The 13,828-nt window shown below is 54.3% G+C and overlaps 1 protein-coding gene across 2 annotated transcripts in view; it reads right to left on the bottom strand.

The window, feature by feature from the left end:
* The window catches only part of MRC2 (mannose receptor C type 2), a 55,655-nt gene extending 47,067 nt beyond the window's left edge, over positions 1–8,588 (bottom strand). For both annotated transcript variants that reach the window (XM_057535568.1, XM_057535569.1), the window contains exon 1: positions 7,955–8,588. In XM_057535568.1, coding sequence (XP_057391551.1) covers positions 7,955–8,069 — 115 coding nt within the window. In that variant the 5' untranslated portion in view covers positions 8,070–8,588. The remainder of the gene's footprint in view (positions 1–7,954) is intronic.
* Positions 8,589–13,828: the final 5,240 nt, after the last annotated feature.

Below are 13,828 nucleotides of genomic sequence, written 5' to 3'. Positions count from 1 at the left end.
TGTATATTAGTTTGTATGATTGCCTTGTGGTCATGATAACTTTCCTTCTTAGATATATTTCCATGTACTGGCATTAGTTCTTTTTTTTTGGCCACACTGCTGCACCTCATGTGGAATCTTAGTTCCTCGACCAAGGATCGAACCTGCATCCCCTGCATTGGAAGGGCAGAGTCTTAACCACTGGACCACCTGGGAAGTCCCTGGCATTACATGTGTCATTATACTCTATATTTGTCATTTAGAACTACGTAAATTGTCCATCGTGTTAAGATATCTTGATTAGCCATGCTCTTGTTGTTGGGCATCTAGATGGTTTCCAATTTGTTTTGCTACTATAAATAGCACTTCTATGAACATTTTTTTTCTCTTTGGGATTAATGCCTTACAAATTCCCCAAGTGGAATTATGAGGTCAAAGGAGATGAAGGCTTACATATCTAGCTTCTTACGTCTTGTCTGAAAGACTGAATGCTAAAAAACTGAACTAATTTACGTGCTCCAGTCATACATATTAGTTGCCTCACAGCTCTGCCAAGATTAGGCTTTCTATTTTTACTAGTTTAATTACATATTTTTTAAAGTTAATTTCTTTAATTTCTAGTGATCTTTTCACTTTCTACATGACAACTTGCCAGCTGAATTTTCTCGTGATCAGCTGTAAATTGAAACTAAAAATGTTAAATTATAATCCTGTTGTCCAATACCATTTACAAGTACAGATTCATTTTCCCATTAGTGTGTTGCTTCTGGTGTGTCTTACGTTAAGTTCTTATAACAGTCTAAGTCTACTTTTGAAATGTATTCCGGTCCACTGGACTTTTTTTCTGTTTATTTTAATTCAGTGCCATATGTTTTTCACGATTGTGACATCATCTAAAACTCTGGAAACTCATTGCCTTTCTACTACTACAAACTCATTGCCTTTCCACTACTACAAACAAAATTCTCATCACAAGAAAAAAACTTTGTAAAGATGTGCGGTGATAGATGTTAACTAAACATTGTGGAGATCATTTTGCAATACCTACAGGTATCAAATCATTATGTGTACACTTTAAACTCAATACAATGTTATATGTCAATTACATTCAGTAAAACTGGTTGGTGGGGGGGAGCTCTTTGGAACACCTTTTTTTTTTTGTTTGGTTCAATAAATATTTACTGAATGACAGTGTCCAAGGCTGGAAGCTGTGCAGGGTTGACAAAGCCCTGCCCCAGAGGTGCTCACAGTCTGGGAGGGGAGGAAGGGGCTCCACCAGGCGGGCGGCAGCAATGAAATGGCAAAGGAGTCTGGGGAGAAAGTCTCCTTCCAGCTGAGGCTGCAGGTATGAGGGGGGACCCGGAGCCACGCCTGCGGAGCCAGACGCTCCTGGCCAAGCTAAAAGCGGGAGCGGGGGCTGCACTGGTCAGGACTCAGGGCACCTGAATTTGACTTGCTCAAGGGTTTGAAGAGAAAGGCTGGAACCTGACCATGGAAGGCCTCAAATTCTCAATTCAACTCTGTTCTGTTGGCGATTAAATCCGCCCTTTTGGATCACAGATCTGGCAACAATGTGGGCTCTGGACTGAGGATGGAAGCCAGGAGGCAGAGACTGCAGATGCAAACCACATCACAGAGGCCAGAGGGAGAGAAAAATTTCAAACAGTGTCCATCAATAGGGAAGCAGCTAAAGAAAAAAAAAGCAGTACATCCTTCCTACCAACTACTGAGCACCATTAAGAATGGCACAGCTCTGAAGCCTGTAATGGAAATGCCATGAATATTATTAAATAAAATTTATTGTATTGTACAGTATAAAATGTGGTTCTGTTTGTGTAAAAGGAGTATTTATATGGGTGTATATGCATAAAGAACGGAAGATTACGCCGTTTAAAAAACTACTGACAGGGCTTCCCTGGTGGCGCAGTGGTTGAGAATCTGCCTGCCGATGCAGGGGACACAGGTTCGAGCCCTGGGCTGGGAAGATCCCACATGCGGCGGAGCAACTAAGCCCGTGAGCCACAGCTACTGAGCCCGCGCACCGCGATGAAGAGTGGCTCCCGCTTGCCGCAACTGGAGAAAGCCCTCGCACAGAAACGAAGACCCAACACAGCCAAAAATAAACAAACAAAATAAATAATAATTTTTTTAAAAACTACTGACAGTGGTTACTGTTAGGGTGCGTGTGGAAGGAAGGGAGGACCTCGGATTTTTTACATGTTACCCCTGTATGGTCTGACCGTTTTCCACCGAGCATGCATCATTAAAACTGAGGCTATCAACAGCACCCATGCTACAAGGTGAGGCCTGCAAAGGGGCACTGCATTTAGTAATTAGGAAGCCTCATTACCAGGACTGCTGGGAGGCAACTCCTTAGGAGGCAGGTTACGGTGAGGCAGGATGACAGGCGGGGGGGGGGGGTGGGGGGGGGTGGGGGGGGTGGGGTGGGGTATGCATTGCAAGGGCAGAGTCCAGGGAACTCAGCTCTGAAAGGAAGTTTAGCTGAAGAAGCTTCATGATGAAGAGAAGCAAAAAAGAAGGGAAGTAAATTGAGGGGCCTGAGGGGTAAGGACAGCTGAGGATGGATTTTTTTTTCTTTAGGATTTAAATTTACTTTCAGAAAAAGTATGGTTACTTTTAGGCACTTATGGTATGTCATCAAGCAGTAAAGGGTAATCAAAGACCTACTTTGATTAAAAAAAAAAGTGGCTGTAGCTAGGGCTTTGTATGTTGAGGATTGTGTCTTTTTCATGTTTAAGTCCCTTGATATTCATGTTTTCTCTTCCTAATAATAATAAAAATAGCAATAATTTAATATTATTTGTTAAGAAGTGACTGTGTCCAGCACTGTACCACGTAACTCATACATATATTGTCATTTCTTACGATATCCCTACGAGGGGCTATTATTTTATTTTTCCCATTTTACAAATGAAGAAACTTGAGCCTCTGCCCGAGGTCACGCAGCTGGCGAGTGGCATTAATTACAGCCCCACCGACCCTGTCCCGATTTACATCTGAGACTGAGGAGGCGGGGCGTTCCCAGCCACGCCCCCTCCAGCCTCAGTCTACAGTGGGGAGCGCCGTGTCCGCCTCCCGTTCCAAACACTTTCTGAGGATGTCGGGAGAGGCTGGGAAACTGGCTTCTTGTTTTTCCCTGTAGGAGCTCCAAGCCCACCACGGCAGCTTCTCACCTTGTCCTTCTAGAAGTGACCCCCAAGAAAAAGAGAAAAAAGGCAGCCCCTCCCTTCTGGGGTTTATCCCCGTGTTCGCCCTCTGGGAGCTTGTGTCCCTTTAGCCCAGGTGAGCCCAAGCGGCAGTGAGCAGGACCCCTCGGTGTCCTTCTCAGGATCCTGAGTCTTGAAGGAAGGGGCAGTGGCAGCCAAGCAAGAAGAGAGGAAGGGCATTCCAGGCAGAGGGAGCGGTGTGTGCGAAGGCCTGGAGGGAGGGGGGGCAGTGACGGTTCAGGGAAGAAGGAGCGGCGCGCTACGCTCCGGGGGAGAGCAGGGAAAAGGCGTGGGGGGCTGGGTGACTGGGAAGAAGCTGAGGTTTCAGAGCCATCGTCCTGCAGCAGAGCCAAGGCTTTTGCGGGGGCAGGATGCACAGTCAGAGGTACTCAAGTGGGGCGGGGAGAGCTGAGGAGAGGCAGAGAGCCTGGGCTCAGCCAGGCAGGATGGAAGGAGTCTACACGGTCAAGGGGCTCGGGAGAGGGGACAGAGGGTCCAAAGAAGAGGGGGAAGGGCAGGAAAGAAACTAACCACTGGAGTTCCACATGGAGGCACAGGTGGGGGACCAACCCAATCCGTCCTCTAAGAGGCTGGAGCTGGCTGAGGCCGCAGATGCCACTACACAGCCTTCATTCCGTCTGCCTTTTCAGGACACAGCCCCTAGCTGAGGCGTGACTGGGATCTGCAGTGCCCGGGGTGAGTTCCAAGAGCTGCATCACCGCTCAAAGGCCCCCCACCCCGCCCCAGATTTATAGGATCCAGTCACGGGAAAGTGGCACCCCGTCATCTCATGAAGGGCTAAACCGGAAGGGACACTTCCTGTCAGCAATGCCCAGGCCCTCCAAGTCCAGGGACCCCCACAGGAGGTGCAGGGGAGGTGGGCTCACAAGAACAGGCCGCAGTCACTCCTTCCCGCAGCACCGCGCAGGCTCGGTAAACATCCTCCTACTGACTGGATGAACAAATATGAAATCCCTGACCGGAGGGAAGCGGGGCTCCTCCTCCATCGGGCCCCTTCAGTCCCTCAGGAGCAGGCACCTCAGACCCCCGAGGATACTGAGGGGGGGCTCCTTCCCTGCATCTGGGGCTCCATCCCTGCGTCTGGGGGCCCTGGGGCTGGGGAAGAGACAAGCACCCAGACAGCTGGGGTGTAACAGAGGGCCGCCCACTCTACCCCCTTCCCAGGGTTCCTCTCAGGAGGACACATTGAGAGGATGTCCTAGAGGACTTGGAGCTTTGGGGGAAAGCCCCTAAAGTAGAATTTTCCAGCCTTTCCTAACACACACTCCGGCAAAGTTCATTTTACGGAGACGCAGCGTGGTCTGGTACCTAAGTGCTCAGGCCCAGTACCCACACCTGGGTTCGAATCTCGCTTTCACCTCTTTCTAGCCGTGTGTTCTTGCGCAAACGACTTAACATCGCTAGTCTGTTCACCGGCAGTGTGTGAGATGGGTGATAACACATCCCAGGGTTGTGAAAGATGGAAGAGCCCTTGTCCTACAGTATGCCACACAGCGCCCAGAGCATTAAGAATGGGAGCCCCTGCGGTTACCACTTCATCCCTCTGAAGGGTGCAACAGGGTTCCTATTTAACGCTTAAATTAGTGGTGAATCCAAATGAATGCTCTTCTGAGAATTTCATGGTGCTTCTGAAATCATCTCACCGGCCCAAATCAACCATACCCTGCAGGCATCAGGAAACTGATGAGATTTCCCTATTGTGAACAATGGGGACCAAGACCCTGGCCTCCTCCTCCCCTGCCTGCACCCTCAACTTGTCCAGGTCAACCCAGCAGAGGGCTGGATCTCAGCACTAATCACAGCTCAGCTGGGCACTATCTCAGCCCTGGCAGCTCACAGAAGGCAAGCGGTTGGAGAAAGGAAGACTGGGTGGAGGGGCAGTAAGAAAGCTCTGAACTCCATGACTCACCAGGACCTGGGCCAGAAGTGCAGGCCATCTGTCCGGTTGACTCTGGCAGCAGCAGCAAGTACCTGCTGCCTTTCCAAAGGGGTGCCTCCCTCCCTGTCCTTTAGACAGCAGGGTCTGTCCCCAAAGCAAGATCTCCCAAGGTCTCCTCACTCCTGGACCTGGATATCTGATGCCTGGGGCTCCCAGCAACCCTCTTTCCAATCTGCACCTCATTCCTCTGGTCAGAAGCTCCCAGGGGTTCTCCAGGGCTCCCCACCGCCAGCCAGCAAGTTGCTCCCCCACCTTGGCCTCTGGGAAAGCTGGCCAGTTTCCTCTTCGCTCGAGCTTCTCCCCCACCTCACTGAGGAACTCTCCACCTCAGCCCAGCAAGCTTCCACAGAATCCCCAGCACAGCCCAGGCCGCCTTGCCCATCTCACCCTCTCTGCTCTGCTCCCCGCGTCTGCAAAGCCTGGTCCCTCCCAGCCTCCCTCCCGAGGGCCTTGGTGACCCTTTGCCCCACACAGTTTCTTCTGCTTCTCTAAGGACACAACTTACACCTCCCCTGTACCTTCCCTCCTCCCCAAGTAGTTGGCTCAGCATGGAGCAGTGAAGGATACAAAAATGCATCAATACTGCAATTAACAAAGAGGCCTTCCAGCTACAGGCTTTGCAGGGTGCCCCTCTGGGTACTCCACAGCGGGTGGAGAAAAGATGGATTCTGCCACTCCACACCAAGAAGGCGCTGCTGCCCTGCCGCCCCCAAGGGGCTCTGCGGTGCCCCATCCTCTTCCCTACTGGTGGTCCAGAAGCCACCACGTGCACGTCACCCCCACAGTAAGTTTCACCCCAGCAGCACTGGCCTGCCAAGCCGAATCCTATCTCCCACGAGCATTTCCTGGGGCCATCTGGAGCCTGGTGCTGATAAACTCTTTCCAGTGACCACCCAATTCGTCAGGTACAGGGGGACGAGGAAAGAATTCGGCTAGAAGAGGAGTATTCTGGGCAGAGGGAACAGGGCAGGGACAGAACCTGCAACAATTTCAACATCCTCTTGCTCAGCTGCTGCTCTGGAGACCAGGCTACCCCACCCCACCCCACCCCCGCCCTCATCTCCAGCTCCCCTCCATCCACCCCTGCCCACACCTAAGCTTCTCTGGGGTGATCAATGCATTGCCCTGGAGACTGGCCTCTCCGAGGCTATGGGGGACACAAGCCCAGGGACACAGCCTGAGGAAGGGCAAGGGGGGCCTGGAGGAGACCCAGAGGCAGAGGGCCACTCCAGGCATCCTTCCTGACCTGGCTTCTCACCAGGCATTTCCAGCTCCCTCTGTCAAAGGCTCCATAGGGGAAAAGGCCGAGTCAGCACTCTGGCCACAACTCTCCCAGGGCCTGGCTTTACAATGTGCTCTGGGGCTCTTGGAATGGCCATGCTCCTCCACCCCTCCCGCCCAGCCTGCCTTCACAGAGGAGTAAGATGCAGGGAGGCAGGGGAACAGCCTGGGTGCCTGGACCTGCAGTGGATAGGGAGGTACTTCCTGGTTTGTGTTTGCCTGACATTCAGTTCCGGGTGGGTCTGGAATTCAGCAGAGGGGCTCTGCCCGGTGTGAATATGCATCACCCGGCCCCCACCTCTCCCATCAGCACAATCGAGCACAATCGGGCACAATCCGGGCACAATCCGAGCAGATACGTGTCTTGGTCGCCTACGTCACACCATCAGTGGGGCAGGCCAACCCAGCAAGCACTGGCTGTGGCTAGAGGCCCCAGATCCTCCAGGGGCTGTCTGGACTTGGCACAAAACTGCACACGCTGCACTGACTGTCCCCTTTCACTCAGCCCCCTCCCCAAATGAAACGTAAAGCAAGACCAAGCTTTATAGGCCCAGCAATGGGGCTGTAATAACCACACTCCCCGGCAGTTCCAGCTCTGACTCCTGCAAGCCCCCCAGGAAGTAGATCTTTCCCTTTCCCTCTGGGATTCCTGGTGAGGAGTCTGTCTGTCCCCACACTTCACTGTCATCCTTTGAAAGACCAGCAGAAAGAATGCACATCTTCGGGTTTTTGTTTTCTGTCGGTTGGGTATTTGCATCTTTAGCAGCTTTTTTGCCGCCCAAGATCTGTCCATTCTGGAGGGGTGCCAGCTTGGCCAGAGCCGCCCACACAACACTACACCACACACACACACACACACACACACGCACACACACGCACACCGTGCCCAGCCTGTCGCTGCATCCTCCTGATGGCACAAAACTGCCCCACAGAGCTCCATTCAACTGGTGCGGATGCCGCATGCCACAGGCTGTCCTTGAAGACCAAGTGTGGAAAAGAAAATACAAACATCCCCGAGGTGCCGGGAAAGGCAAACAAGCCCTTACGAATAATTCAAAAACAACAGTAATGCATCGGTCCTGGAGCAAAGCAAGGAGCCCGGCCTGGAGCCTCCTCTGGTTTCGTCGGACGCGCCCTGCCTGTCCCCGGGCCCAGGGCAGGGCCGGCGCCGGGTGGTCCCAGAGGGCGGGCGCGGGGGTCCTCCCGGAGCCCGCCCTCTTCCTCCGAGGCGGCTCGAGACCCCCGGGCTCCCCTCCCCCGCCGCCCGCCACATCTGGTTCCACTCAGATCCTCCCCCCACCTCCAGGCGCGCTCCTCCTCCCTTCTCCCCCGCTTTCAGAAAAGCGGAGACGATTTTTTAAAACCCAGTCACACACGCACACGCACACGCACACACACACACACTTCTGGGGGGGAAAAAAAAAAAGGAGGGAAAAGTCGGGAGAGGCCCGCTTCCCGGCGCTCCCCTCGCCCGCCCCCGAAGTTGGCCAAGCTGGCAGCGCCTTACCCGAGAGGGCAGCGGCGGCGGCCCCGGGGCGGCCGAGGTGCAGACCCCCGAGGAGCAGGGCGCAGCGCAGCAGGTGACGAGGCCAGGGCGCGGGGGCCGGCCGGCCGGGCCCCATGCCCGCGGCGTGGCGCTAGGGGACGCAGGGACCGAGGGCGCACGGGCGCGGCGCGCGGTGGCGGCCCCGGCGCTGGGCTGTGGTGACCGCCCGCGAGGGGCTCGCGTCTTCCTCCGGGTCGGGAAGAAGTGATGCCTCCCGGGGCGAGGAGGGGAGGAGGAGGGAAGGAGGCAGGCCGGGCGGAGGGAGGGCGGGGGGAGGAGCGCAGAACCCGGGAGGAGGGTTTGAGGGGCAGAGGGGAAGGGAAGCGGGCAGCGTGGGAGGGGGAGGGGGAGGGGAGGAGGAGCGGGCAGGCGCGGGGCCGGGGTCGGGGCCGGGGCCGGGGCCCGAGAGACAGCGCCGAGAGGGAGAGGAAGGGGAGGCGGGAGAGAAGGATCCGCGGGGTCGAAGAGGACCCCGGCGTGCACTCTTTCTCTTGCTCTCCGCTTCCCTGTCTCCCCGCCTCGCCTTCCCTCTCTTCTCTGTCCGGGCCTGGAGCCCCAGACGCTGCGTCACAACTCCCCGGCTGGCGCGGGCGGGGAAGCAACTGCAAAACTTTCCGCAAACTTCACCGCGTGGCGGGACGTGGGCTGCACCGCCCGACTGGGCGGGGCGGCGGCGCGCGGCGGACCCAGGCGGCCAGACCCCGGCCCCTGGCACCCCCTCTGTCCCGCCTCTTTCTGCCCACGTCTCCAGCCCAGCCGCCAAGCGTCCGCTACCTCCGCGCCTAGGAGGACCCCTCCCCCGGTCTGATGGGGAAGGGGCGGAGCCCAGGGCTCGGCCACCCGGGCAAAGATTGGGGGAGGGGGAGGTAGGGTCCCTGTGCCGTGTGCGGGAGGGAAAACACTTGCAAGTGTTGTTTTAGCATTTGCGTGACCCCCGTGTCTGCGTCTCTGGCGCAAAGCGGTGTTAGTGCTTTTGCTAGATGGGGCTGTATCCAGAAACCCAGGGAAAATCCGTCCACTGGACGTCCCAAAAGACAGACATCATCACTCTCACCAGCAACCGGACTGCTGACGGGTCGCAAAGGACCAAATGGAAATTTCATAAAAGAGAAGACAAGCCACAGTTATTTCGTATTATGCAACAGGTCACTGCAGCGCAGAGCACTGAACTGAGAGGATGTTAAGAGTCTAGCCCCACCTCTGATTCCTTGAGCGACCTTGAAAAAGTTACTTGGGATGTCTGGGCTCAGAGCCGGCCTGCGACATTTAGAGACCCTAATGCGAAGAAGATTCACATTCTCCCACCACGAGTAATCAAATAAAAACACTATGAAACTGTAATATAAATTTTATTGTTTCCTGTACTGTCCACCTCAGTGCTATTTTTGGAAATAACAAATTCAATGTTTTTTCTTACCACCCTTGCCTTGGGTAAATCTTTCCCCATCGCTGCAATGAGGGTATGGGGCCAAATATGCTCACTAGCTCTCTCCATCCCTGCTGGGCTGAGATTCTTCGCAAATATCAACCTAGAGGCTGCAGGACCCCAAAGTGAGCGCCCACTAAAATCCCCTAGAGTCCCCTGGGAAGATTCCTACTATCCACACTTTGGCCCTAAAAAATGGTTAGCAGTCAGGCCAGCAAAGCCCTTGGCACTCCACAGCTAGCTTGGGCAGGTCTGACAGACCTAAGACTGCCTTCACTGCCCTTTAGCACACATCTTGATATGGCATGTCCTGGGATCCCAGCGCTCCGCGGGTTATTGACCACGCTGGGGCTGCTGCCTCCAAGATCATCCTCTTGGTGCCCCCTTTCTCACATTATTTACAAAGGGGTTCAGGATTTGCCAGCTTCAGCTAAGCTGCCCTCTCTTTCTTCCTGTCTGAGCAGCCAAAACACAGGAAGCTTCTTCTCTAAGTCATCTTACAGGCGTCTATCTGCTTGCTTATCTCTGGATGCGCTGGCCACAGTTCTCACCAAGGAGTCCCCTTGTCGCTGGAAGGGAACTCAGGCAGGGCTCCCAAGGAGCCCTCCAGATTCTGGAACAGGGTTGGGTCTCTCTTCCCCACCAGCCCAAGTAGGTTTGGGCATTCCTCCCACCAGCAGGGCAGAAGCTGACTACCTGACATCACCAGTAAATCACGTGGGTCCAGAAAGTCCACCACCCGCCAGCATGGTGCCCTGAGCGCCCAGTACACAAGAGATGCTCTCATTTCTTCGTTCACCCATTCAACAAGCACTGGTGGCTAGCCCTGGGCTAGCTGCTGGGGAACAATGACGAGCAGAGTCGCAGTCCTAGAAGAGTTTTGTTTAGTGGGGAAAATGACACAATTTTTGCCATATTCCAGGCGGAGAAGGCTGCCACGAAAGGGCTGAGGAGCACGGAAGTATGTTGCGCTACTAGCAGGAGCAGATGTTTGTTCAAGTCTCTGAGGCCCTGTTCTAGTCTCTGCCGAGGGTGAGGCTTCCTGCTCCAGCGTGCCAGGGTTACGCATTGTATTCTGCTGATTGTCTGGGCCCACGTCCGTGGCCACCATCTGTCTTAGATCTTGAGCTTGCAGGGCAGAGCCAGCGACGTCTGGGCAATTCTCCCTGTGGAGAGTCCAGCCCAGTCCCCCACCGCTTAAAGATCCTGTGCAGCATCAGTTGTCAGTGGAAGGTGGTCACAGTCTGCAAGAGTGTTGGGTGTTGTGAGGAGGTTGGGGCTTTCAGAAGGACCCCCTCATCAGCACTCAGAACCTCATCTACTTCCAAAGGGTCAGTGTCCTCTGTGCCTACTGCCTCCTCATCGTTCCTGTTAAAGCTCAAACAGCCATTTATTGAGGGCCTACTGTGTCCCAGGCATCAGGCTAGATGCTGGGGGACTTAGCCAGTCCAGGGGATTTTTGCCAAGATGATATTCACTATAATGGAATCGATACTGAGAAATGTCTCTCGCTCAGCAGCAAAGGCACTGTGGGTCTGCTGATTTCATCAGAACCAGTTTAGAGGAAGGAGCACAGACTTTGGAGTCAGAGAGACCTGAGTTAGAATCCTGACTTTCCCAGTTACTTGCTTTGTGACATGCAGTGAGTTACTGAAGCTCTCAGTGAGGTCACAATTCGTATTTGTAAATGGGGTAACAATTCCTATCTTGTCCTGAGAATGAAATATTTTGTGCAAAGGGAACGCATGGTCCCTAGATAAAGACATTCAGGAAACGTCAGTACCCTCCCTGCTTCCCATCTTCCTCTGCTGTTTGGACATCAGGGTTATCTCCCTTACTCCCTACCCTGCACCCTGCCTACCTTTCGACCCCACCCCACCGGCCGCGAGAGCTGCACAGGTCAGTTTGATCGGGATTGCAACACGATGTTTTCCTTTGCCTGAGAGAACAAGACAACCTCCCCACCTGCTCTGAACATCTCCATGTTTAACTGTACGTAAAAATGGTGTTCTGGAGTGTAAACTAAACCGGGTAGAAGCAGCTCTCTGCCCACTTCTGCCGGCTAATAAACGCATGTCCAGAAGTAGTGGGACGAGTCCAGGCCTGGGGGTCGGAGTTGAGCTGGAATTCCAGCTCAGCCACCCACTATCCAGGTGCCCTCCAGGCAAGTCACTTCCCTTCTGAGTCGCAGGAGCCCTTTGACGTACACGTTTTGGGATCATTACTCACTGTGCTTAGGGTTCCTCTTGCATTAGTCTCTTCTTCCCTGGTTCTGGACCTCAGCAGCCTCTCCGGCCAGAGGGTGCCCAGGGGAGCAGAGCCCGTGGACACTCCTGGCAGCCGGGCCTACAACAAAAGCTTAGGAGAGAGGAACACAAGGCAGGAAGAATGCAACTGGATGGCCAAGTAGAATAGCAGAACATAAATAAAGGAAAGAGGGACTTCCCTGGTGATCCAGTGGTTAAGAATCCACCTTCCAATGCAGGGGACGCAGGTTCAATACCTGGTCGGGGAACTAAGATCCCACATGCCACCGGGCAACTAAGCCTGCACGCCCCAACTACTGAGCCCACACGCTCTGGAGCCCACGTGCCACAACTAGAAGGAAGCCTGTGTGCTGCAACTAAGACCCGACGCAGCCAAATAAATATTTTTTAAAAAGAGTCTGATCGACTAAAGGCTCTGGCTAATTAGGTGGCAAAATCTGATGAAAGAAAAAGAAAGGGAAGAGAGAGAAAAGAAAAGAAAGACAAGGTCAGTCCTTACCTGAGGCAACGAGGCTAAGGGGGTATGAACCCCAAGGAGCATCTAAAATTTTCCCCACCCTGCACCTTTCCAAGCCAGGGGAAAAGTCTGGCCAAGCCTGGGGCTGGTCTGGGCAGATCCCTACCCTTCCACCTTCTCCCTGGGCTCCTGCACCTCAAACCCTTGGCTCTCCACTCAGGCAATCTGCCCTTTGAGTTCCCCCTTGTCCGCAGCACTGAGGACCTGAGACGGAAGGAAGAAGGCAGGCTTGGGGTTCAGACACACCCAAGTTTCAAGGTTTGGCTCCACCTCTTCCAGCTGCGTGATCTTGGGACAGTTCACCTAAAAGAACTATTATTTCTCCCAGGACTTCCCTGGTGGCGCAGTGGTTAAGAATCTGCCTGCCAATGCAGGGGACACGGGTTCGAGCCCTGGTCCAGGAAGATCCCACATGCTGCAGAGCAACTAAGCCCGTGCGCCACAACTACTGAGCCCGCATGCCACAACTACTGAAGCCCTCGCACCTACAGCCCGTGCTCCGCAACAAGAGAAACCACCACAATGAGAAGCCCGCGCACCGCAACGAAGAGTAGCCCCCGCTCACCACAATTACAGAAAGCCCGCGCGCAGCAACGAAGACTCAACACAGCCAAAAATAAATTTAAAAAAGAAAAAAAAAATTTCTCCAACATCCACATTACTGGGGAATTTTATGGCTGTCTGTCTTCTCCTGGTCTACCCCATCATGGCCACAAATATAACCTAAAAACAAGTCTGCCCACTTTCCCTAGGCTCTTTCCTTTACTCCCTCTTATTGGAGGACACTGAGAAGGGCCCTCCACTCCCAAAAGGGCCGCTGAGTTTGTACCCACTCACTTCGAGCCTGAGGCCTGGATTAGAAAACTTCCTCTGAAGGGACTCCAAACCCCAGCTTCTTCTTCCCCAGGGAACAGGAGATAATTACCTCACGACCCCTTCCAGGAAGCAGGACATGCAGACTTCCTCCCCGTGCATCTAGTTTGGATGTGCCGCCCAGCTGCAGGAGTCACCACAGTGATGCCCACAGCTAACGGCAGGGCCCCAGGGCAAGCGCAGAGCAGGGGGCTCACAAATCCAATGCCTCCAGGATCCTCACTGGCTCCTGTGTCTACTCAGGCGGCTTCAGCAGGTCAGAAACAAGCTGGCCAGTGGAGGCTGAGAGAGGAGTAGAGGTTGGCCTCAGGCACCGCCACAAACAAGAGGGGGCGACAGAGCTGAGCTGAAGGATGCAGCTCCCAAAACCTTCCTTCTACTGCCCTCCCCAGCTGGTGCCAGAGCAGGCAGAGAGGGATGTCGCGTCACCCTGTCTGCTCTACGGGGCCCTCTCCCAACCTGGAGGTGCAGGTCCTCTTAGCCTGTCCTTGCACTGAGGACAGGGCGAGCCAGGAGTCGAGGCCTGCGCTGGTCCACAGCTCTAGCTGGGCCAGCTGCTTCTGCATCCCTCTCTTCACGAGGTCACCTGAGGCTTCAAGAGGGAGGTCCTGACTCCCAATTCCCAACTCAGGAAGGACAGGCAGGATGAGGTTTTCTCCGGTCTCCGTACTTGACACTCCGAATGCAGGGCTGGGCCCAGTTCCTGCCCCCAGTTTTGTGTGGCCCTCCCAGATCCTGACCGAAGGCAGAGC

This window comes from Balaenoptera acutorostrata, chromosome 20, assembly GCF_949987535.1.
Source record: "Balaenoptera acutorostrata chromosome 20, mBalAcu1.1, whole genome shotgun sequence".
NCBI classification, from domain to species: domain Eukaryota; kingdom Metazoa; phylum Chordata; class Mammalia; order Artiodactyla; family Balaenopteridae; genus Balaenoptera; species Balaenoptera acutorostrata.
The sequence above is the reverse complement of the archived record's forward strand: the minus strand, read 5'-3'. Positions and strand labels throughout refer to the sequence as shown.